Source organism: Oncorhynchus gorbuscha, linkage group LG18, assembly GCF_021184085.1.
Source record: "Oncorhynchus gorbuscha isolate QuinsamMale2020 ecotype Even-year linkage group LG18, OgorEven_v1.0, whole genome shotgun sequence".
NCBI classification, from domain to species: Eukaryota; Metazoa; Chordata; class Actinopteri; order Salmoniformes; family Salmonidae; genus Oncorhynchus; species Oncorhynchus gorbuscha.
In genome coordinates this window covers 14625402-14643748 of record NC_060190.1, presented here as the reverse complement: position 1 = coordinate 14643748, position 18347 = coordinate 14625402, and the positions used below count along the sequence as shown (strand labels likewise).

At 42.5% G+C, this 18347-nt stretch overlaps 2 protein-coding genes across 2 annotated transcripts; both read left to right on the top strand.

Moving 5' to 3' along the window:
• The first annotated feature begins 38 nt into the window (after positions 1-38).
• On the top strand, positions 39-2965 carry LOC124003791 (THO complex subunit 4-like). Its single transcript, XM_046312363.1, has 6 exons — positions 39-416; positions 1596-1754; positions 1871-2018; positions 2133-2202; positions 2314-2506; positions 2662-2965. The coding sequence occupies exons 1-6, from the start codon at positions 183-185 to the stop codon at positions 2674-2676; spliced, it is 819 nt and encodes a 272-aa protein (XP_046168319.1). The 5' UTR covers positions 39-182; the 3' UTR covers positions 2677-2965.
• Positions 2966-3852: 887 nt separating this feature from the next.
• On the top strand, positions 3853-16719 carry LOC124003792 (rho GDP-dissociation inhibitor 1-like). The gene is made up of 6 exons (XM_046312364.1): positions 3853-3985; positions 9638-9829; positions 10480-10563; positions 11414-11490; positions 12423-12486; positions 13829-16719. The coding sequence occupies exons 2-6, from the start codon at positions 9640-9642 to the stop codon at positions 14026-14028; spliced, it is 615 nt and encodes a 204-aa protein (XP_046168320.1). The 5' UTR covers positions 3853-3985; positions 9638-9639; the 3' UTR covers positions 14029-16719.
• Positions 16720-18347: the final 1628 nt, after the last annotated feature.

The window sequence follows — 18347 nt, the reverse complement described above, 5'->3', positions numbered from 1 at the left end:
GAAATGGTTGTAAGAATAAACTCACGTCACTTACTACAATTATTTTTAAGCCCACTCACGTCACTCAAGCTATTCACCATTGATCAGCACCGAGGAAAGCGGCTAGATTTTGCTACCAAAAGCGTCATTCTTAAAGTAAATTTTCCATTTATTTGTCAATCTTTAATACGTCAAGTGCCACCATGGCTGATAAGATGGATATGTCTTTGGATGACATTATTCAACAAAGTAAGAAAGGCGGAGGTGGCCGCGGAAATCGAGGAGGCCGCAGCCGAGGATCATCGGGTCGAGGTGGGAGTGGAGGCCGACCCGGTGGAGCTGCCTCTGGAGGCCGGACCGGCGGATCCGGGCCCATGAGGAGTCGACAGAACTTCAGTGGAGACAGAAGCGACAGCAGACCCACGCCATACAGCAGGGTAGGAACACGGAGGATCACAGAAAAAGGAGGAATGGCAGAGGCGACGACGACGAATGTTAAATAGTTTAGCTGATCTTGTTAAATGTGCTGCGACACGTACCAGGTAGTTCAAAGTTGCTGATGGATGTGGATTTATCAACGGGAAGTGCGCTATAGGGCACAACTCAAAGAAGAAACCACTGTTCGGAAACGTGTATTCCTTTAATGGCGTACAACGTCGTGTTTGTGGGCCCATGGTCTACATTGCATTTCCCCGCTTCAGGTCAAACAGTTACTAGCCAGCACTATTGAATTTTACTGGTCATGTCCCACGTTTCTGGGAGTGAACGTTAACTAGCTAGCTAACATGTTCACCCTCGTGGGCCGCTTGAAAACGGAGCTGATCCGCATTCATAAACTAGCTAGTTAACACTTGTTTGTGTAGTGTGAATGTGAGCTGTTCCAGATATTCACATTTGGTCTGTAAAACATGAACCTCGTGTTTTTTTTAGTAGTCCACAAATTCTTAATAATTTGTCGACTGGCGCATCGTTGGCCCTAAATTAAGTTCCAGATTAGTCTAATTATCAAAAATTTGACTTTTTATGCAACGAAGCTAACAAAATGGCGACACTCAAAATGGATGTTCAGTCAACTGAGTTTTTTTTGTAAATTTTCTTTGTTTCATATTTTGATCCAGACTGCAAAGCACCCCAAAGAACTTTATCGAACTGTCAATGGTCGGTTAAGGGAGCATGTCGAAATGACTTTCACAACTTTTGAATTAAGGATTTTTCTTTGGATGGACTTTTTCTACACTTGGAGTTGAAGCAGAATGTGGATGCTGTCCTTGCCATCGAGCTCAAGTCAGTTTTTTTCCCCCCTGCACTGCCATTCTAATTACCTACACATTCTTCAAACCACCTGTAGGGCAGGAGCCATTTTGAGTTGGAAGTCCTGCCATCTGTCCTACTAGCTTAGTTTTGGTGCTTTCCTAAATGAATATAATTGTTTTTATTAAATCATGTGTGCTGTTACACTGACCATGACTCCACCATAGACCAATGTGTCTAATGGTAGTAATGAAGCAAGATTCCCCTGCCTGCCTAAGCAACTGACTCAAATGTGCTCAGTCTGATCAGCAGGAGCAGGGGAACCAGAAGTCAGCAGCTGCATTTTTCTCATTGTACCTTTACAGCCCAGAGAGCTGCCGGACAAATGGCAACACGACATGTTCGAAGGTGGCTTCGGCAGTAATGCTGGCGGTGGTGGGGGAGCAGGAGGTGGCGGTGTGGAGACTGGTGGCAAGCTCCTTGTCTCAAACCTTGACTTCGGTGTCTCTGACGCTGATATCCAGGTAATTTCTACAGTCAATTGCTACAAAGATGTCGGCCTTTTCGCCAAACTGTTTTGACGTTATACATGAATTGTACCGGTCATGTTTCTTAATGCGTTTGTAATGTTTTTTTCCAGGAGTTGTTTGCGGAATTCGGTACGTTGAAGAAAGCGGCTGTGCACTATGACCGGTCTGGCCGCAGCCAGGGAACCGCTGACGTCCACTTTGAGAGGAGGGCTGATGCACTCAAAGCCATGAAACAGTACAACAATGTACCACTCGATGGTCAGCTTTAATTTGAATTATTTGATTGCTATTATTTTGAAGCTTGTTCGTCATGAAATGTAGTAATTGACTTCTGAACAAAGATGCATAATCTTGTTTTCCTTTTGCTCACAGGCCGCGCCATGAGCATTCAGCACGTCACGTCACAAATTCGAGACGATAACCAGAGACGACCATCACAGAGGTATGTGATTCTATAAGCTTTCTTTATTTTGTCATGTATGATATGTGATATATATTTAAATCTAGTTAATCCCAGTTGTAGCTCATTGATTGTCTTTGAATCTGTTTGCAGTTCAAACGGAGGCAGTGGTGGATTCAACAGAGACAGAATTGGACGCCCCAATTTCTCAGACAGACGAGGAGGTGGAGACAGGCGGGCCGGCAGAGGCTCCAGGGGGAGGGGTAGAGGTGGACGTGGTGGAGGCAAACCGCAGCAGTTGTCTGCTGAAGAGCTGGATGCCCAGTTGGATGCTTACAATGCTAAGGTACATTTATTTTATTTTTTTACTAGGCAAGTCAGTTAAGAAAAAATTCTTATTTACATTGACAGGAAAGTATAGAAATATAAATTCTTCAATGTAAGTGGCTTGAGCTTTGTAGCTGGAATACAGTCCTAATTTTCACTTGCTTTTTATTGCAGATGGAGACCAGTTAGAATTCCCAGAAGCACTCATTTGAATCCCCTCATCTTCATCCTGTCGGATCTGAAGCTTGATATTGTGGACTTGGACCTGAAATGGACCAGATCTTTTACACTTACTGTTATTTGGCATCATTTTAATGTGTGGCTGGATCTTGCTTTACTCCCTTTTTAATATTATGAACACTTTTTGTACCGTTTTGGGACAATTGTAGGTTTGAGGGGGAGGTTTTTTTTTTGCCCTTTGCCTCCCCTTCTCCTTGTGCATAGTTGTAATAAACCTACAAAACAAAATGTTCCAGTGCATCTGCCTCTTGTTGAAGGTCTGTACAACACTATATGGGCTGGTTTCCCACACATTACGCTTAGTCATGGGCTCAAACTATTTTGGTGTATATTCTCCAAAGAGCTTATGTTAGTCCTGGACTATGCTTTATCTGTGTCCAGGAAACCGGTCCTAAAAGCCTATGGTCAATATGATGTCTGCATTGGCCGTGCATCATTTATGGTGATACAGCCTCTGCAGAAGTTGGGGCATTCATACTACTTGTGCATTGTGGCGCAGACCTCTTGTGAAGTGAGGTTTGTTTTGTGTTTTTTTTTCATGACCTTCCGCCAATCATGTCAAATAGGAGTTGTATGGAGCCCTCAGCATTTTTACTAAATTTGAGGCGGATGGTGATGTGGAGCTCAATTTGGCCTCCGCGTGCCTCTAGAGGTCTCCAATTATGTCGCACCATCCACATGGTGCATCAGACCACATTCACCTCGCGCATTAATTGGCTTTTAGACCTCAAGGGGTATTGTGTAAAATGTGTGGAAATGATTGAATTTCCAATGGTAGTTCACTACTGCTATATCAAATGCTTGTAAAAAGCTAAAGCCATTTATAACATGCTCAACACTTGTGAGATTGTCAAACACAATGTGTAATAACTTTTCATAATATTGTGGTTACTAAAATGTAAGGTATTTTATTAATTTTCAAACTAACATCACTGACTTGTTCGATTATTTGAAATGGTCAAAGAACTAGACGGACCAGTTGATTAGTCTGTTAGCAATGAAGGATGGGGACCTAATAAAATATAATTTTAACTATTAAAATGATACACTAGCACTAATTGTTCAAGACTTCAAACTAGCCCCACCTAAAATCAATTCAGTGCGCGCGGCACCCAGCATTGACGTGCGCGCCGCGGCATAGTTCCCGGAAACGAGTTGTATGGGGCGGCGCCGTTCCTTGTTCGCCATACTTGCACAGAGAAGAGCGACAGAAGCACTTATTTTTCAAGCGCCTGGGGGAAAAAACAGCAGGAAAACGGTAAAAACATGCTTTCACAATCTATACAATAGTTACCAATCAAGCATATGACGGTTCATTATGTTTTAGACTTACTTTGTATCTGGTTTCATTTCCTCCCAACTTTGCTAGCAATTTGCTGAGTTGTGCTAGCATGTCAACCACGGTAACGTTAGCCTGCCAACGTATCTACATACTTCACACCCTGGCTGCAGCAGTGCCCATTTGTCGCCAGGGAAACGTGAAATAAACGTTGGTCTACTGTTAAGTTCCACTGCAGCAGAGCAACATATGTAAAAGCATAGTTTAGTTTAATTGGGTGGCAGGTATCTAGGGAGTCCAACACCCATGTTGCAAATTAGCCAGCTAGCAATCCTCGTGCAGCTTGATGACTTGCGGCAGTGTCTAGCCGGTCAGAGACTAGTTAGCCAGTTAACACATTAGCTAGCTGGCTGTCTATGACGTTTGGTTACGTTGTCGCCTGAAACAGTGCTAAATTCGACGATTAGGCAACCTTTGTTCTTAGATAGTTTAATACATATTTAGCTTATTATTTAGCTATTCGTTGGGATTCTCCCAAGTCGGCACCTGTCCCTGTCAGTAACTACAGTAACCGGCCAGTCTTTCTTTGCAGCAAGCTAACGCTAAAGCTCAAGCTATTTAGCCACCTACAGACAACAAAAGAATGGAAATGAGATTTCTTTGTTAGCTGTTTATCTTCCAGGAAGTAACACAGGTGCATAACGTGATGTTGATAAGATAACAATTGTATTTACGTACTTTATTGATCTGTAGTGCACACTGCATACCCAGTTTCATTGCAGCACAAATTATAATTTTACAGCTGATGGCTGTGTAGAGTATTGTCAGTGATTGCACAGGGGAATGAGACTGTTCTGCACCTGTGCAGAGTACAATACATTTTGTTCGCAAGTTTGAATGAATTATTAGTCATTATTTCAATTATAATCAATTTGAGCAAGGAAATTCATTGGTGTTGTTAGATTTGAGTTTCTTCTTGCAACCTGAATTTTAAGTACCACATACTGTCTGCTAGAAAGATTTGACATCTTCATCTTAGACTGTGCGGGGTGTTGTGGACCCTTCAGACTGGAAGCCAGGATAACATTGATTGAGCCCTGTACGGTGGAACATCACGGCTCATTAAATAGAGCATCCATAAAGTTAGCATTTACTTGGAAATTGCTTTAAATTCTCATTATTTGTCAATGAATAAACAATCCCTTGTTACACTACTGTTCAACAGTTTGCGGTCACTTAGAAATGTCCTTGTTTTTTAAATATATATTTTTTTGTCCATTAAAATAGCATCAAATTGATCAGACATACAATGTAGACATTATAATGTTGGAAATGACTATTGTAGCTGGAAATGGCAGATTTTTAATGAAATATCTACATAGGCTTACAGTCCCATTATCAGCAACCATCACTCCTATGTTCCAATGGCACGGTGTGCTAGCTAATCCAAGGTTATCATTTTAAAAGGCTAATTGATTATTAGAAAACCTTTTGCAATTATATTAGCACAGCTGAAAACTGTTGTCCCGATTTTAAAAAGCAATAAAACTGGCCTTTAGACTAGTTGAGTATCTGGAGCATCAGCATTTGTGGGTTCGATTACAGGCTCAAAATAGCCAGAAACAAATAACTTTCTTCTGAAACTCATCAGTCTATTCTTGTTCTGAGAAATGAAGGCTATTGCCAAGAAGATGCTGTGTACTACTCTCTTCACAGAACAGCGCAAACTGTATCTAACCAGAATAGAAAAGGGGCTGGGAGGCCCCGGTGCACAACTGAACAAGAGGACCAGTACATTAATGTCACAAGTCCTCAACTGGCAGCTACATCAAATAGTACCCGCAAAAAACACCAGTCTCAACGTCAACCGTGAAGAGGCGACTCCGGGATGCTGGCTTTCTAGACGGAGTTTCTCTGTCCAGTGTCTGTGTTCTTTTGCCCATCTTAATCTTTTCTTTTTATTGGCAGTAAGTATCTGGTGTGACCACCATTTGCGTCATGCAGTTTGACACATCTCCTTCACTTAGAGTTGATCAGACTGTTGATTGTTGCCTGTGGAATGTTGTCCCGCTCCTCTTCAATGGCTGTGTGAAGTTGCTGGTTATTGGCAGGAGCTGGACACGCTGTTGTAAATGCAGATCCAGAGCATCCCAAACATGCTCAATGGGAGACATGTCTGGTAAATATACAGGCATGTCTGGTAAATATGAATGGCACGACAATGGACCTCAGGATCTCGTCACGGTATTTCTGTGCATTCAAATTGCCATTGATAAAATGCAATTATGTTCTTTGTCCGTGGCTTATGCCTGCCCACCATGGGGCACTCTGTTCACAACATTTACATCAGTAAACTGCTCGCCCACACAACGCCATCTGCCTGGTACAGTTGAAACTGGGATTCGTCCTTGAAGAGCACACTTTGATGGCCACTGGCATGCTAGAGAAGTTGAGCGTTTTCCCTCTGAAGCCAGTCACGACGCCGTATTGCAGTCCGGTCAAGACCCTGGTGAGGACGACGAGCACGCAGATGAGCTTCCCTGAGACGGTTTCTGACAGTTAATGCAGACATTCTTCACTTGTGCAAACCAACAGTTTCATTAGCTGTCCGGGTGGCTCGTCTCGGACCATCCCGCAGGCGAAGAAGCCGGATGTGGAGGTCCTGGGCTGGCGTGGTCTGCGTTTGTGAGGCCGGTTGGACGTACTGCCAAACAACGTTGGGGGCGGCTTATGATAATTGAATGTCTATTTCTCGTATCTGGCAACCGCTCTGTTGGACATTCCTGCAGTCAGCATGCCAATTGCATGCTCCCTCAACTTCAAATTCAGCACACGGTTTCCGTTAGGAAAATGTATTTTGATTTACTGGACCCATATGCATCGGGTGCGTAACCTAATTAGGGCGTCCACCCACGGTACTCAGTAAGACACAAATCCCGTTTAGTTTATGGTAATTCATTTTAACAGAAAATGTAAATTAACCTTTTGACCGATATGGTATTTCCATCAATGAATAGGCTAAAAAGCATTATTTCGCAATGGGATTTTTTTTCCTTCTTCCGGACAATTGGCCATTGCCTATTGTATTCATTGGCTTTTTTTTTAAACATGTATTTCCCAAAAGCCAGAAACCCTGACGCAGCAGTACTTATTTATTTCCCATTTTTCTTTTGTTTTATGGTGTATTTTTTTGTCCTTATCTTTGTTCCCCTGTAGATTGGCTTTAGTGAGGGATCCGTTTCCTAATACTTGTACTATGCACTGTACACCATACAAAACTCCAAAACGAACTGCAGCATTCTTTCTCTCTGCTCCATTTTCCTCCAAATCAAAGTCCCACACCAGGCTGCTAGTCAGATTTTTAAGTCTTACACTCTTTGATTAACAAGGATACAGGTGTGCATTTAACTCTTAAGACTAAACGCCAACATTGAAATACTTTCCCTCTCCCAAGCCCCAGCAAAGAATGATAGGTCAACAACATCAAGTGGAAAATAACTTAATAATAGCCTAAAACACATGGACGTTGATGGAACTGAAGCTCCATTCCGAGCGCTGGCTTTGCAGTAGTAGTGGCAGACACAGACAGAGGATTCATGATTAGGCTATTGTGGGAGAGAACGCCTTATTGGGAATGTTGGACTCTTCTTGGATAAACACAGCTCTTCCTGCTTTTGTGAGCCCCTCCAGTTGTCGTGACTCGAGTATTTTGAGGAGAGGCCTCTCATTCCAATTATAACCCTGGATAGTGATGACTCATCTGGAGTGTGTTTTATTGGCCATCTTGTTTGTTGTGAATGCCATTAGGCTTGCTGTCAAACGGTTTTTAGTTAGCATCAAATGAAGTTGGCATGAGTTCAAAGGACAGAGGTGGACAGGTTGAGTTTTGAGAAGCAATTTCAAGAACTGTTTCATTCAGATTTTACTTGAGGAAAGCCCCACAAATTAAGCCTGGAAGTTGTCCCAGATCCAAACATAAGTTTTGTCATTACAACCACCTTAGGAGTTGGCCATTACAGATCTGTGTCAAACAGGCAAAAACAACATCTAAGGACCTGCACTCCACACGGAGACTGCCTGTTACGCGAATGCAGAAAGCCAAGGTAAGTTGCTAGCTAGTATTAAACTTATCTTATAAAAAACAATTAATCATAATCACTAGTTAACTACACATGGTTGATGATATTACTAGATATTATCTAGCGTGTCCTGCGTTGCATATTATCTTACTGAGCAAGCATAAGTATCTGACTGAGCGATGGTAGGAAGAAGCAGGCGCGTAAACATTATTTCAAACAGCAACTCAAACAGCTTTCGTGCGTTTTGCCAGCAACTCTTCGTTGTGTGTCAAGCATTGCGCTGTTTATGACTTCAAGCCTACCAACTCCCGAGATGAGGCTGGTGTAACCGAAGTGAAATAGCTAGCTAGTTAGCGTGCGCTAATAGAGTTTCAAACGTCACTCGCTCTGAGCCTTCTAGTAGTTGTTCCGCTTGCTCTGCATGGGTAACGCTGCTTCGATGGTGGCTGTTGTCGTTGTGTTGCTGGTTCGAGCCCAGGGAGGAGAGGGACGGAAGCTATACTGTTACACTGGCAATACTAAAGTGCCTATAAGAACATCCAATAGTCAAAGGTTAGTGAAATAGAAATGGTATAAAAGGAAATAGTCCTATAATAACTACCACCTAAAACTTCTTACCTGGGAATATTGAAGACCCATGTTAAAAGGAACCACCAGCTTTCATATGTTCTCATGTTCTAGGCAAGGAACTGAAACGTTAGCTTTCTTACATAGCACATATTGCACTTTTACTTTCTTCTCCAACACTTTGTTTTTGCATTATTTAAACCAAATTGAACATGTTTCATTATTTACTTGAGGCTAAATTGATTTTATTGATCTATTATATTAGGTTAAAATAATTCAGTATTGTTGTAATTGTCATTATTAGAAATAAAAAATTTGTCCGATCAATCGGTATCGGCTGTTTTGGTCCACCAATAATCGGTATCGGCTGACCTCTACTGGAAACCAATGGTTTTGAGAAACTGACTGTGTTTGATTGGTCTGTATTTAGAACAACCCCTCTGGTGGTTCCCTCAATGCTAAGGAACACAGCCCCTGCTCCTCTGACCTCAATCGTGTGTGTTAGGGGCCCGTGTCATGCGACTTTTCACACATGACCTCATTCAATGGTGATGGTCTCCCACCAGTGCTGACGCTGTTTCAGTGTGCCCAGATTTTTCACATTTGTCCCAGGATTAAGTCATTGGTAGTAAAAGAAGACTTCTCACTCAATGATCAACACTTTATTTAAATAAATAAAATAAAATAAAAATTTTATTATTATTTTTTTTTTAGTTCTGCACTTTTTTTTGGTTCTTCTGATCAGGGAACCTTTCTGCATTTTAGTTCATTGTTTGTTGCCTTGTCTGATGTCATAGCAGCATTTCATATTAATTGATGAGATGCTGTCATCCTTTTATTTGAGTAGAATATACTACATCTGAGAAGAAACCACATGCGAGGAGTAGCGATTTAACGGAACTATTTATTTGCCAACAATATTGGTTGTACCATTCCTCCTCTCTCTCCCTCTCTTCTTCCTCTTCCCCTCTCTCTCTCGCCACAGACATGGCTGAGGACGATTTGACTCCGGAGCAGCTCGCAGCCATCGCTGCGGAAAATGACGTGGGCGAGACGGTCAACTACAAGCCCCCGGCCCAGAAGACCCTGCAGGAGATCCAGGAGCTGGACCAGGATGACGAGAGCCTCCGGAAGTACAAGGAGGTTCTGCTAGGAGCCGGCGCTGCTGCTGTCGCTGGTGAGTGTGTGTGTGTCATTTCTCTCTCAATACTTGTGTTTGTATGCGTGTCTGCCTGGCGCCTGCTTAGTATCTTTACGGGTCAATAAGACACTGCTTAGATCTGGGGAAAGGCTATAGCTAATGCCCAGACACTGTTTATCTCAGAATAAACTAATGCTTCTTTAATGTTGGGGCCCTTCCAAATAATGGATAACTGTCATGATTTCAGCTCTCATATGGGTGAGACTGTTGGACAGCTGGTTATTACTGATAGTATACATGCAGTCCTCGTTCCTCAATGTTGCCTCTAAGAAGTCTTGGTCTGTACAATCGATTCAAAGTTATAATGTTTAAATGGAAGCCTAGGTAAGGGCCAGAAGTTCACATATATCAAAAATTGGATGTATTCAGTTCAGTTGTCATTCAGACACAAATGCAGAATTATATAAAAATACATTTAAGTGATGTCTTTGTGCTAAATGTCAGATTATAAAATATGTTTGTGATGTATTTTCACACTGAATGACCTATTAAGTTTAAAGGTCTGAAACCAACCATTTACAAACATTACATATTATATAAACCTATGGTTAAGTAAGTAGGGTGTGAGGCTGCTGTGGGTCAGTTACGTGATCCTTATGGATTTTCTTTGTCTGGTCTTGTTACAGATCCCAGCGTTCCCAACGTCCAGGTGACACGGTTGACACTGATGTGTGAGACTGCCCCGAACCCACTGACCCTGGACCTTCAAGGTGAGCTATAATGCTGTAGTACTTTGTTTACTGTAATCCCCAGAAATTCACATCCTATCGTACGAGCGTCTCACAACATGGGGGAAATGGTTCCGAGTGTGTAACTAACTGGCGCTGACAAACTGATCTGTTAGCCCGTGTTCTAAGAAAAGACCTGCTGCTGTCACCTGACTCTCTTGAGGTGAGCAGGAGACCTTGTGCTGCTGAACAGAATGACCTGTGTCATCCTGAATGACGCAGGCCAGTAACAGTAAAAAAATGCGTGCATCATACTCGTATGTACTTGTAGTGATGATTGGTCGGTCATAAACTAACACAGAAAAAGGGTTCCTGAGGAACAGTATATCACATACACTCGTGTCAGCGGTAACATGCACTAAACGGTGAATAAATAGGAATAAATTGGGTGTCTTTTGAACATTTCAAAGCCTTACCTCATGGTCTTTCCATGTACAGCACATGGCAAATTCTGGGGTAAAAACTGGTTCGACGCATTCCTTGTGGGGGGAATAAAGAGGAGAATACTGTATTGCTTCTGTTTCCCCAGTCCAGTTTGTTACACTGCTAGATGTTGTGCGAGAGTGCTGCAGCACAGCTAGAAGGCAGTATTAAAACCCCTGATTAAGTGTGCTAATGAGGCAGTGCCACCCCTGTGTTGAGATAATGACCCTCGCTGAGTTGTCAGAGCTGCCTAGGACTCTACATGACTGTTAAAGACATCCTGCTTTCACACTCCACACTGGGGCCTTGTGGATGGCAGTCCCCTGCTGCATGCCCTAGTTAGTTAGTGTGTGTGTGTGTGTGTTGGAGAAACCTTACTGTTTTTTTCCCCTCGTTGTCTTTCTAACAGGAGATCTGGAGGCCTTTAAGAAGCAGTCCTTTATCCTGAAGGAGGGAGTGGAGTACAGAATAAAGATCAGCTTCAAAGTGAGAGCACAGCCAAAATAAAGGAAGCACCAACATAAAGTGCCTTAATAGGGCGTTGGGCCACCACGAGGCAGAACAGCTTCAATGAACCTTTGCATAGATTCTACAAACGTCTGGAACTCTGTTGGAGGGATGTGACACCAATCTTCCATGAGAAATTCCATAATTTTATGTTTTGTTGATGGTGAAGGAAAACGCTGTCTCAAGCGCTGTGCCTGAATCTCCCATAAGTGTTCAATTGGTTTGAGATCTGGTGACTGAGACTGTCATGGCAAATAGTTTACATTGTTTTCATGCTCATCAAACCATTCAGTGACCACTCGTGGCCTGTGGATGGGGGGCATTGTCATCCTATAGGGGCATAGCCATGGTAGCCAAAATAATCGCCGCCCATTTATGCAAGACTCGAAGCATGATGGGATGTTCATTTCTTATTGAAACCAGGAGCCACACCTGTGTGTAAGCACCTGCTTTCAATATACTTTGTATCCCTCATTTACTGAAGTGTTTCCATTATTTTGGCAGTTACCTGTACAATATGTAAGATATTGCACAAAACAATTCAATTGAACTACATTGATTCTCTCAAAAGAGAATCGATGTAGTTAAATTTATTTGAATGAAAGCTGTTTGTATGAAGACCCCATCAGTTAATAAATGCAGAAGACACATTTTAGTTGAATGCATTGTTGTTCAACTGGCCTGGTATCCTCCTTTCACTTTCCCCATAAAAAGGCGGTGGCTATACTTTTCTCCCCCACTAGAAATCAAACACTCAGATTGTGCTGTTAATGAACTTGGCTTACCTGTAGGTATTGTATTTTTCCGATTTCATGGTTCAATAGGTCTTTAAATGGCCTATTTCTGTCAGATGCGCTTGCGATGAGCTAGATTGATTTTCCAAGCCACTAACAATGTCTCGTTCTCTGCAGGTGAACAAGGAGATTGTTTCGGGACTCAAGTATGTCCAGCAGACCCACAGGAAAGGAGTGAGAAGTGAGTGCTTGCTGCTTCCTATCCCTCTTGTTTGTTCCCTCCTGACCTCCATCTCAACCTCACAGGCCTTCCTCCCATACTAAATGTGGGAAATGATGGCCTAGACTCAAGCGAATGTTGACATCAACGTTGAAGTTTCCCACCGCCATCAGTTTCTGCAGATTTCTCTGTTATGGGAATGTACTAGGTGATACATTGTCATGGTTTCCAAATGTTGGTCCTAAAAGAATTGAAGAGATAAGTGGCATAATGCCACATCAACACCTTTTCTTTAGACAATAAGGGAATCAGTTTAAATGAATTAGTTCAGTGAAGAGCTGTAAACACTTAAGGCCTGTGGAGACTAACATTGTTTAATGACGTTGACAGACTGCCCCGGCCCACACACTGCCTTCCCTTTTTAATCTGCCAAGAGAAACCAGCAGAAGGGCCAGGGACTGAAATTGAGATATTGTTTCAAACCGGATGCACAAGTCAAGGCTGAAAAACAGACTCAACACTGTCAATAGGGATATTATTGAGAGATTGTTTAGATTTTTCCTGAGCAGAAAAGGGCAGGTTTGTTTGAAACTGGATGCAAGTTTAGGCACAAAACAACCTGTTGTGTCAATTGCTTTATTAGTGAGTCATGTTTGTGAGGCTTATTGAGAAATCGACAGATTAAAAATAAATTAGAGCAGGCCTCCTGAGTGGCGCAGCGGGTCTACGGCACTGCTATGCAGTGCTTGAGGCGTCACTACAGACCCGGGGTCAATCCAAGGCTATGTCACAGCCGGCCGTGACCAGGAGACCTGTGATGCGGCGCGAAATTGGCCCGGTGTTGTTAGGGAAGGGTTTGGCCGACTGGGATTCCATTATCCCATTGCGCTCTAGCGACTCCTTCTGGTGGGCCGGGCACCTGCAAGCTGACTTTTAGTCCCCAGCTAGACAGTGTGTCCTCCGATACATTGGTGCGGCTGGCTTCCGGGTTAAGCGAGCTGTGTCAAGAAGCAGTGCGGCTTGGCAGGGTCGTGTTTCGGAGGATGCATGGCTCTCGAACTTCACCTCTCCCGAGTCTGTAGGGGAGTTGCAGCGATGGGGCAAGACTGTAACTACCAATTGGATTTCACGAAATTGGGGGTAAAAGTACAAAAAAATCAATAAGTTGTCGCAAAACAGTCATTAGTCATGTTTTTCATTAGTCTTGTTTATTGTTAACTTTCTTCCCAGAGAGCTAGTATAGTAGTTACTAGTTACTCCTTGTTTCATTCAGGTTTCTGTTTAGTGCCTACTGAACACCACCCTGTATTTCTTTGTCCTCCCTGGTGATTCAAACAGCCCTTCTTTTCTCTCGTCTCTGTAGTTGACAAGTCAGACTACATGGTGGGGAGCTATGGGCCAAGGCCAAATGAGTACGACTTCCTGACCCCGCTGGAGGAGGCTCCTAAAGGCATGCTGGCCCGCGGCACCTACAACATCAAGTCCAAGTTCACAGACGACGATAAGCACGACCACCTTTCCTGGGAGTGGAACCTCAACATCAAGAAAGACTGGAAAGAATAAGAAAGAGGCCTTCAAAACCAAACCCCACAACCATGTCCCCATTTCTCCATGAGTTTATTTTCTTCTACTTCATCCCATCCTCATGTCTTCAATCTTCATTCCGACCCTTCCATCCCTCTCTCGTCTCTCCCACGTTTCTCCCCATTTATCCGTCTGCATTAGTAGCAGCAGCAGAAGCAACTCTGTCCGTCCATCCCCCCTCTGCTTTCATTGGTTGCACAAAGTCCACCATAATTGATTCACTGTCCTCAACCTGCCAGTGCAGTCAATAATGTGATTTTGCCATGTTTTGTATATACATATATATCCACACTATGAGTTTGGAATAATATTGTTAAAATTATGATAATGCCCTTTCAGTGTTGGAGCTGTTTGAAAAGACTGCCTTGGTGGGATGGAGTTTTGGCCCCCTAGTGACTTCACCAGTCAGTAAATTAGTTAATAGACCAATAAAGAATAGTTCCAAACCTCTCTGCCAATAACAGCTACTTTTCCCTTCCCCACTGAGGCCCCTCCCAGACAGTCCTAGCCAAATTCTTGCTTGAGAAAATGCTCTTTGCTAAGAAGCTATTTTTGTTTTTTTTGGCCATAGTTTTCAATTAAAATCATAGTAAGGTACTTAATTGTTACCCAGAAATGAATAGATATATAAAAACGGCTGCATTGGACCTTTTTAAGTCTCATAGCTGTACTGTGCAGGATCTGTCCTCCAACCCCCCCACCCTTCAATGTTTGTCCTGCTTGAAGAGATTAAACCCCACTTTGCTCCCTAAATGGTCTTCCTGTCAGTAAGAAGTACACGTGGAAAAGCAAGTGTACAATCAACTTTTCATTTAGCCTTTTTTAAATATATATATGATTACTAGTATACTGTGGCTTTGTTCATGTCACTGTTGATATTAATCAGCTTTTATGGTCATTCCTTCCCTGCCATCTTGTTCTGCCCCCTTTTAGCATTCCTTTGCTTGCCTCCTTGCTAGTTGTTTTTTAAATAGATTTTACCAAGACCTGCCTTGTTAAAGATATTCTCCTGAACTTTTGTATTATTTTTTGCCAGTGGTTCTGAAAGTAGCACCCATGAGCCAAAATTAGTCCCCAAAATTGCATGTGTCACAAATGTGCAGATATGTGCACCACGTCATTGCTCTCTCTCTCGCTCTATTGTGTGTGCGTCTTGCTAGCCATCACTGGTGAGGGGCTGAAGCTCATTGGCTGAAACTTGAATTACTAAGGGGCTTGCCCAAGTGGGGGTGAATATAGGGAAAAAAGTTCTGGAGCATGTCTTTTAAACATACAGTGAATTAATAATGAGCTGCTTTACTTCAGCTCCTCCCACCCCCCTTAAATGTATTAACCCTTTCCTCTTACATGGGGATTTGGGCCACGGTCACCTAATGTAGCAGGTGTAAAAAAAAAACATCTGAAACTAGATCTCTTACATAAGAGGTATTCAACTCTTACCCTACGAGGTCCGCAGCCTGCTGGTTTTCTGTTTTTATGTGGAGGAGGCGTGTCGCCTTGTTAATGTCCAAAAGCGGAAGTCCATTTACCCTGAAAACAGGAACTTCCAGTTGTTGGGGACTCGGCAGAGGCTAGGGCCAAGGAAGTGAAAGATATCATAACATTGGATGAAAAAAAGGGGCGTATGCCCCGGTGCTGCCTTATACCGAAATATCAAAATAATCAGTTTAACTCACCAATAATCAGTTTACTACTCTTGTGCAGTTATCATGGTGGTGCACTAACAGATGGTGCATGACTTGGGCTGTATGTTGTATATTTCATGTGGTGCTTGCCATCAGGTAGACTCACTCAAGGGCATATTGTACTATCAACTGTTCACCATCTTAATCTCTTTGCTAGTTGTGATTCTCCCTGTAAAGTTTACACACATGCTGCTCCTGGCCTGTTTTGTCTAAACTCAACCTCCGCTAAACACAATTAAACATGGTAGTTAGAATGAGAATAGAATAAACCACCTAGAATTTACCTATGTGTTTTTTCCTTGCCCACCCCAGCAGGCCACGTCATCATTATTAACACACTTGTGTTCCTTAGCCATGAGGCCTTATCGTCGACTTTGGTCGCGTGAAAAAGAAAGACCATTATTTTGTATTTTGTTTTGCCTTAATGTACATCAATCCCAAATCCAATTTCCCTCCTCCCCCCTCACTCACATTTTGTTACGACGCTTAGAGCCTGCTGTCGGAGGTCAAATGAGATGACAAGTACCAGAGAAAGCACAGGAGTAGAGAATGACTCGCCGTCTGCTGCTGGAGACATTGACGGTGTTTCAGCTCTCATTAGGAACAGGAGCTGGTAGGGTTAAGATGTACACCTCCACAGTCAGGCCCCAGCCTTTGCCCAATGACATATTGACGGAAAGAGACATTGATGGAAAAATTGTAGCATTTGCACAGAGTAGGATGTGCTAGCAGAAAATGCGTGATACTGTTTGAGTATGTTAAGAGGGAGGGATTTTGGATCAGAAAGTGGAATTGACATGTACTGTACCCTAAGCATATGGATGTAAAAGTGTTTCAGATATTGTGAATGATCTTATGCTTTCCCATACATTCCTTCACACATTGTACAGTTTCAATGAAGATGCTGGCATGCTGGTGGGGTTGTATAAATATTTGATCATTTGTGATTGCTCTTCTTGGACAATAAAGATGTTGCTCAACTTGGCCTGTTGTGTACAGAGTGTCTCTGGTTTTCAAAGTAGCAAAGTTGATTTGTGGGTAAAATAAGTGAAAGCATTATTTCCAGTATTGATCTATTCAGCAATCACATTTGACAACTTCTCAAAATATTTGTACTAGTCACATGATCTTTTTAGGCTAGTTTCCAATCTTCAAAAACAGGCTTACATTTTTTAGAGAACGCTACCTGAGGTATAACAAAGCACAAACATGTTTTTCCATGTCTCTTAAGTTCTCCCATATATGGATGGTTGTATACAATAATCCTATTGCAAAAGTGGTTAAATTGATAGATATGGTGACACACCCTTAACTAAAAACAGTGCAGAATAATGCCTGGCTGGAGGGGGAGTGAGCCACCTAAGCTCATGTAACCCAAAATTGCAAGCTCTGATATTGCTATAATTTGGTATACACGTAATCAATGGTCTGCTCTACATAGACACATCAAGAGCATTAGGATATCTTAAAGCATGTAGGAAATAGACCTGTAAGCACACAGATACAATAGGGCGACATGTCAATCATGAATATTTATGATTAAACTTCACTTTTCTGGTAGCTGTTCAAACAACTTTCCATGTCAAATTTGCTGTCATTCAGTTCTGTTCTGTACAGTCTGACAAAAATGTATAGTGGCCAGACACTGAAAACAATTTATTTCCAGTCAAAGGTCCCTCTGTGAATTTCACATGTTTAGCCACTACTCTTGCAATTATGTTAGGGGGGTCCCCCTAGATATGACAGCAAACCTTCTTGCCACAGCTCACATTGATGTGCCATCCTGGATGAGCTGCACTACCTGAGCCACTTGTGTGGGTTGTAGACTCCGTCTCATGCTACCACTAGAGTGAAAGCACCCCCAACATTCAAAAGTGACCAAAACATCAGCCAGGAAGCATAGGAACTGAGAAGTGGTCTGTGGTCACCACCTGCAGAACCACTCCTTTATTGGGGGTGTCTTGCTAATTGCCTATAATTTCCACCTGTTGTCTATTCCATTTGCACAACAGCATGTGAAATGTATTGTCAATCAGTGTTGCTTCCTAAGTGGACAGTTTGATTTCACAGAAGTGTGATTGACTTGGAGTTACATTGTGTTCTTTAAGTGTTCCCTTTATTTTTTTGAGCAGTGTATATATTTTTTAAGGCAGCAGACTGCTTGTCATGGCAACACAAAGTATGAGTCATGAGCCTCTTTGGGGATCAATTAGGCATTTGGGAGGCTCCAACTAAAGGAAAGAGAATCCTGGATTCTAACAACCTCTCCCTATCCCTACAACTTTCCCCCACTGTGGTATAACTTGCCCCTCCAGGATTGAGCTCCTAAATCACCCCTTTACAGACCCGGTGCCAGGTTTGTTTCTTTGGGGGGGAAAGCGTGTGTAAATGGACCATAAGCTGATGGAAAATATGAACACAACATGCAACAATTTTAATAAAAGGAAATCAGTCATAAGGAAATCAGTCAATTGAAATAAATGCAATATGTGCTAATCTATGGATTTCACATGACTTGGTCACAAATACCATTAAAAAAAGGTAGGGAGTGTTGTGTCTTTGGCATCATTAAACTGATTAATCATGTAGCTGTAATTAACTAGGAAGTTGGGG

Coding starts and splice junctions, on each gene's coding strand:
- LOC124003791 (XM_046312363.1), top strand. CDS start 183: ATGGCTGATAAGATGGATATGTCTTTGGATGACATTATTCAACAAAGT. Junction 2,019..2,132: donor CAACAATGTACCACTCGATG/GTCAGCTTTAAT, acceptor TTTTGCTCACAG/GCCGCGCCATGAGCATTCAG. Junction 2,203..2,313: donor CAGAGACGACCATCACAGAG/GTATGTGATTCT, acceptor ATCTGTTTGCAG/TTCAAACGGAGGCAGTGGTG.
- LOC124003792 (XM_046312364.1), top strand. CDS start 9,640: ATGGCTGAGGACGATTTGACTCCGGAGCAGCTCGCAGCCATCGCTGCG. Junction 11,491..12,422: donor GAATAAAGATCAGCTTCAAA/GTGAGAGCACAG, acceptor CGTTCTCTGCAG/GTGAACAAGGAGATTGTTTC. Junction 12,487..13,828: donor CCACAGGAAAGGAGTGAGAA/GTGAGTGCTTGC, acceptor TCGTCTCTGTAG/TTGACAAGTCAGACTACATG.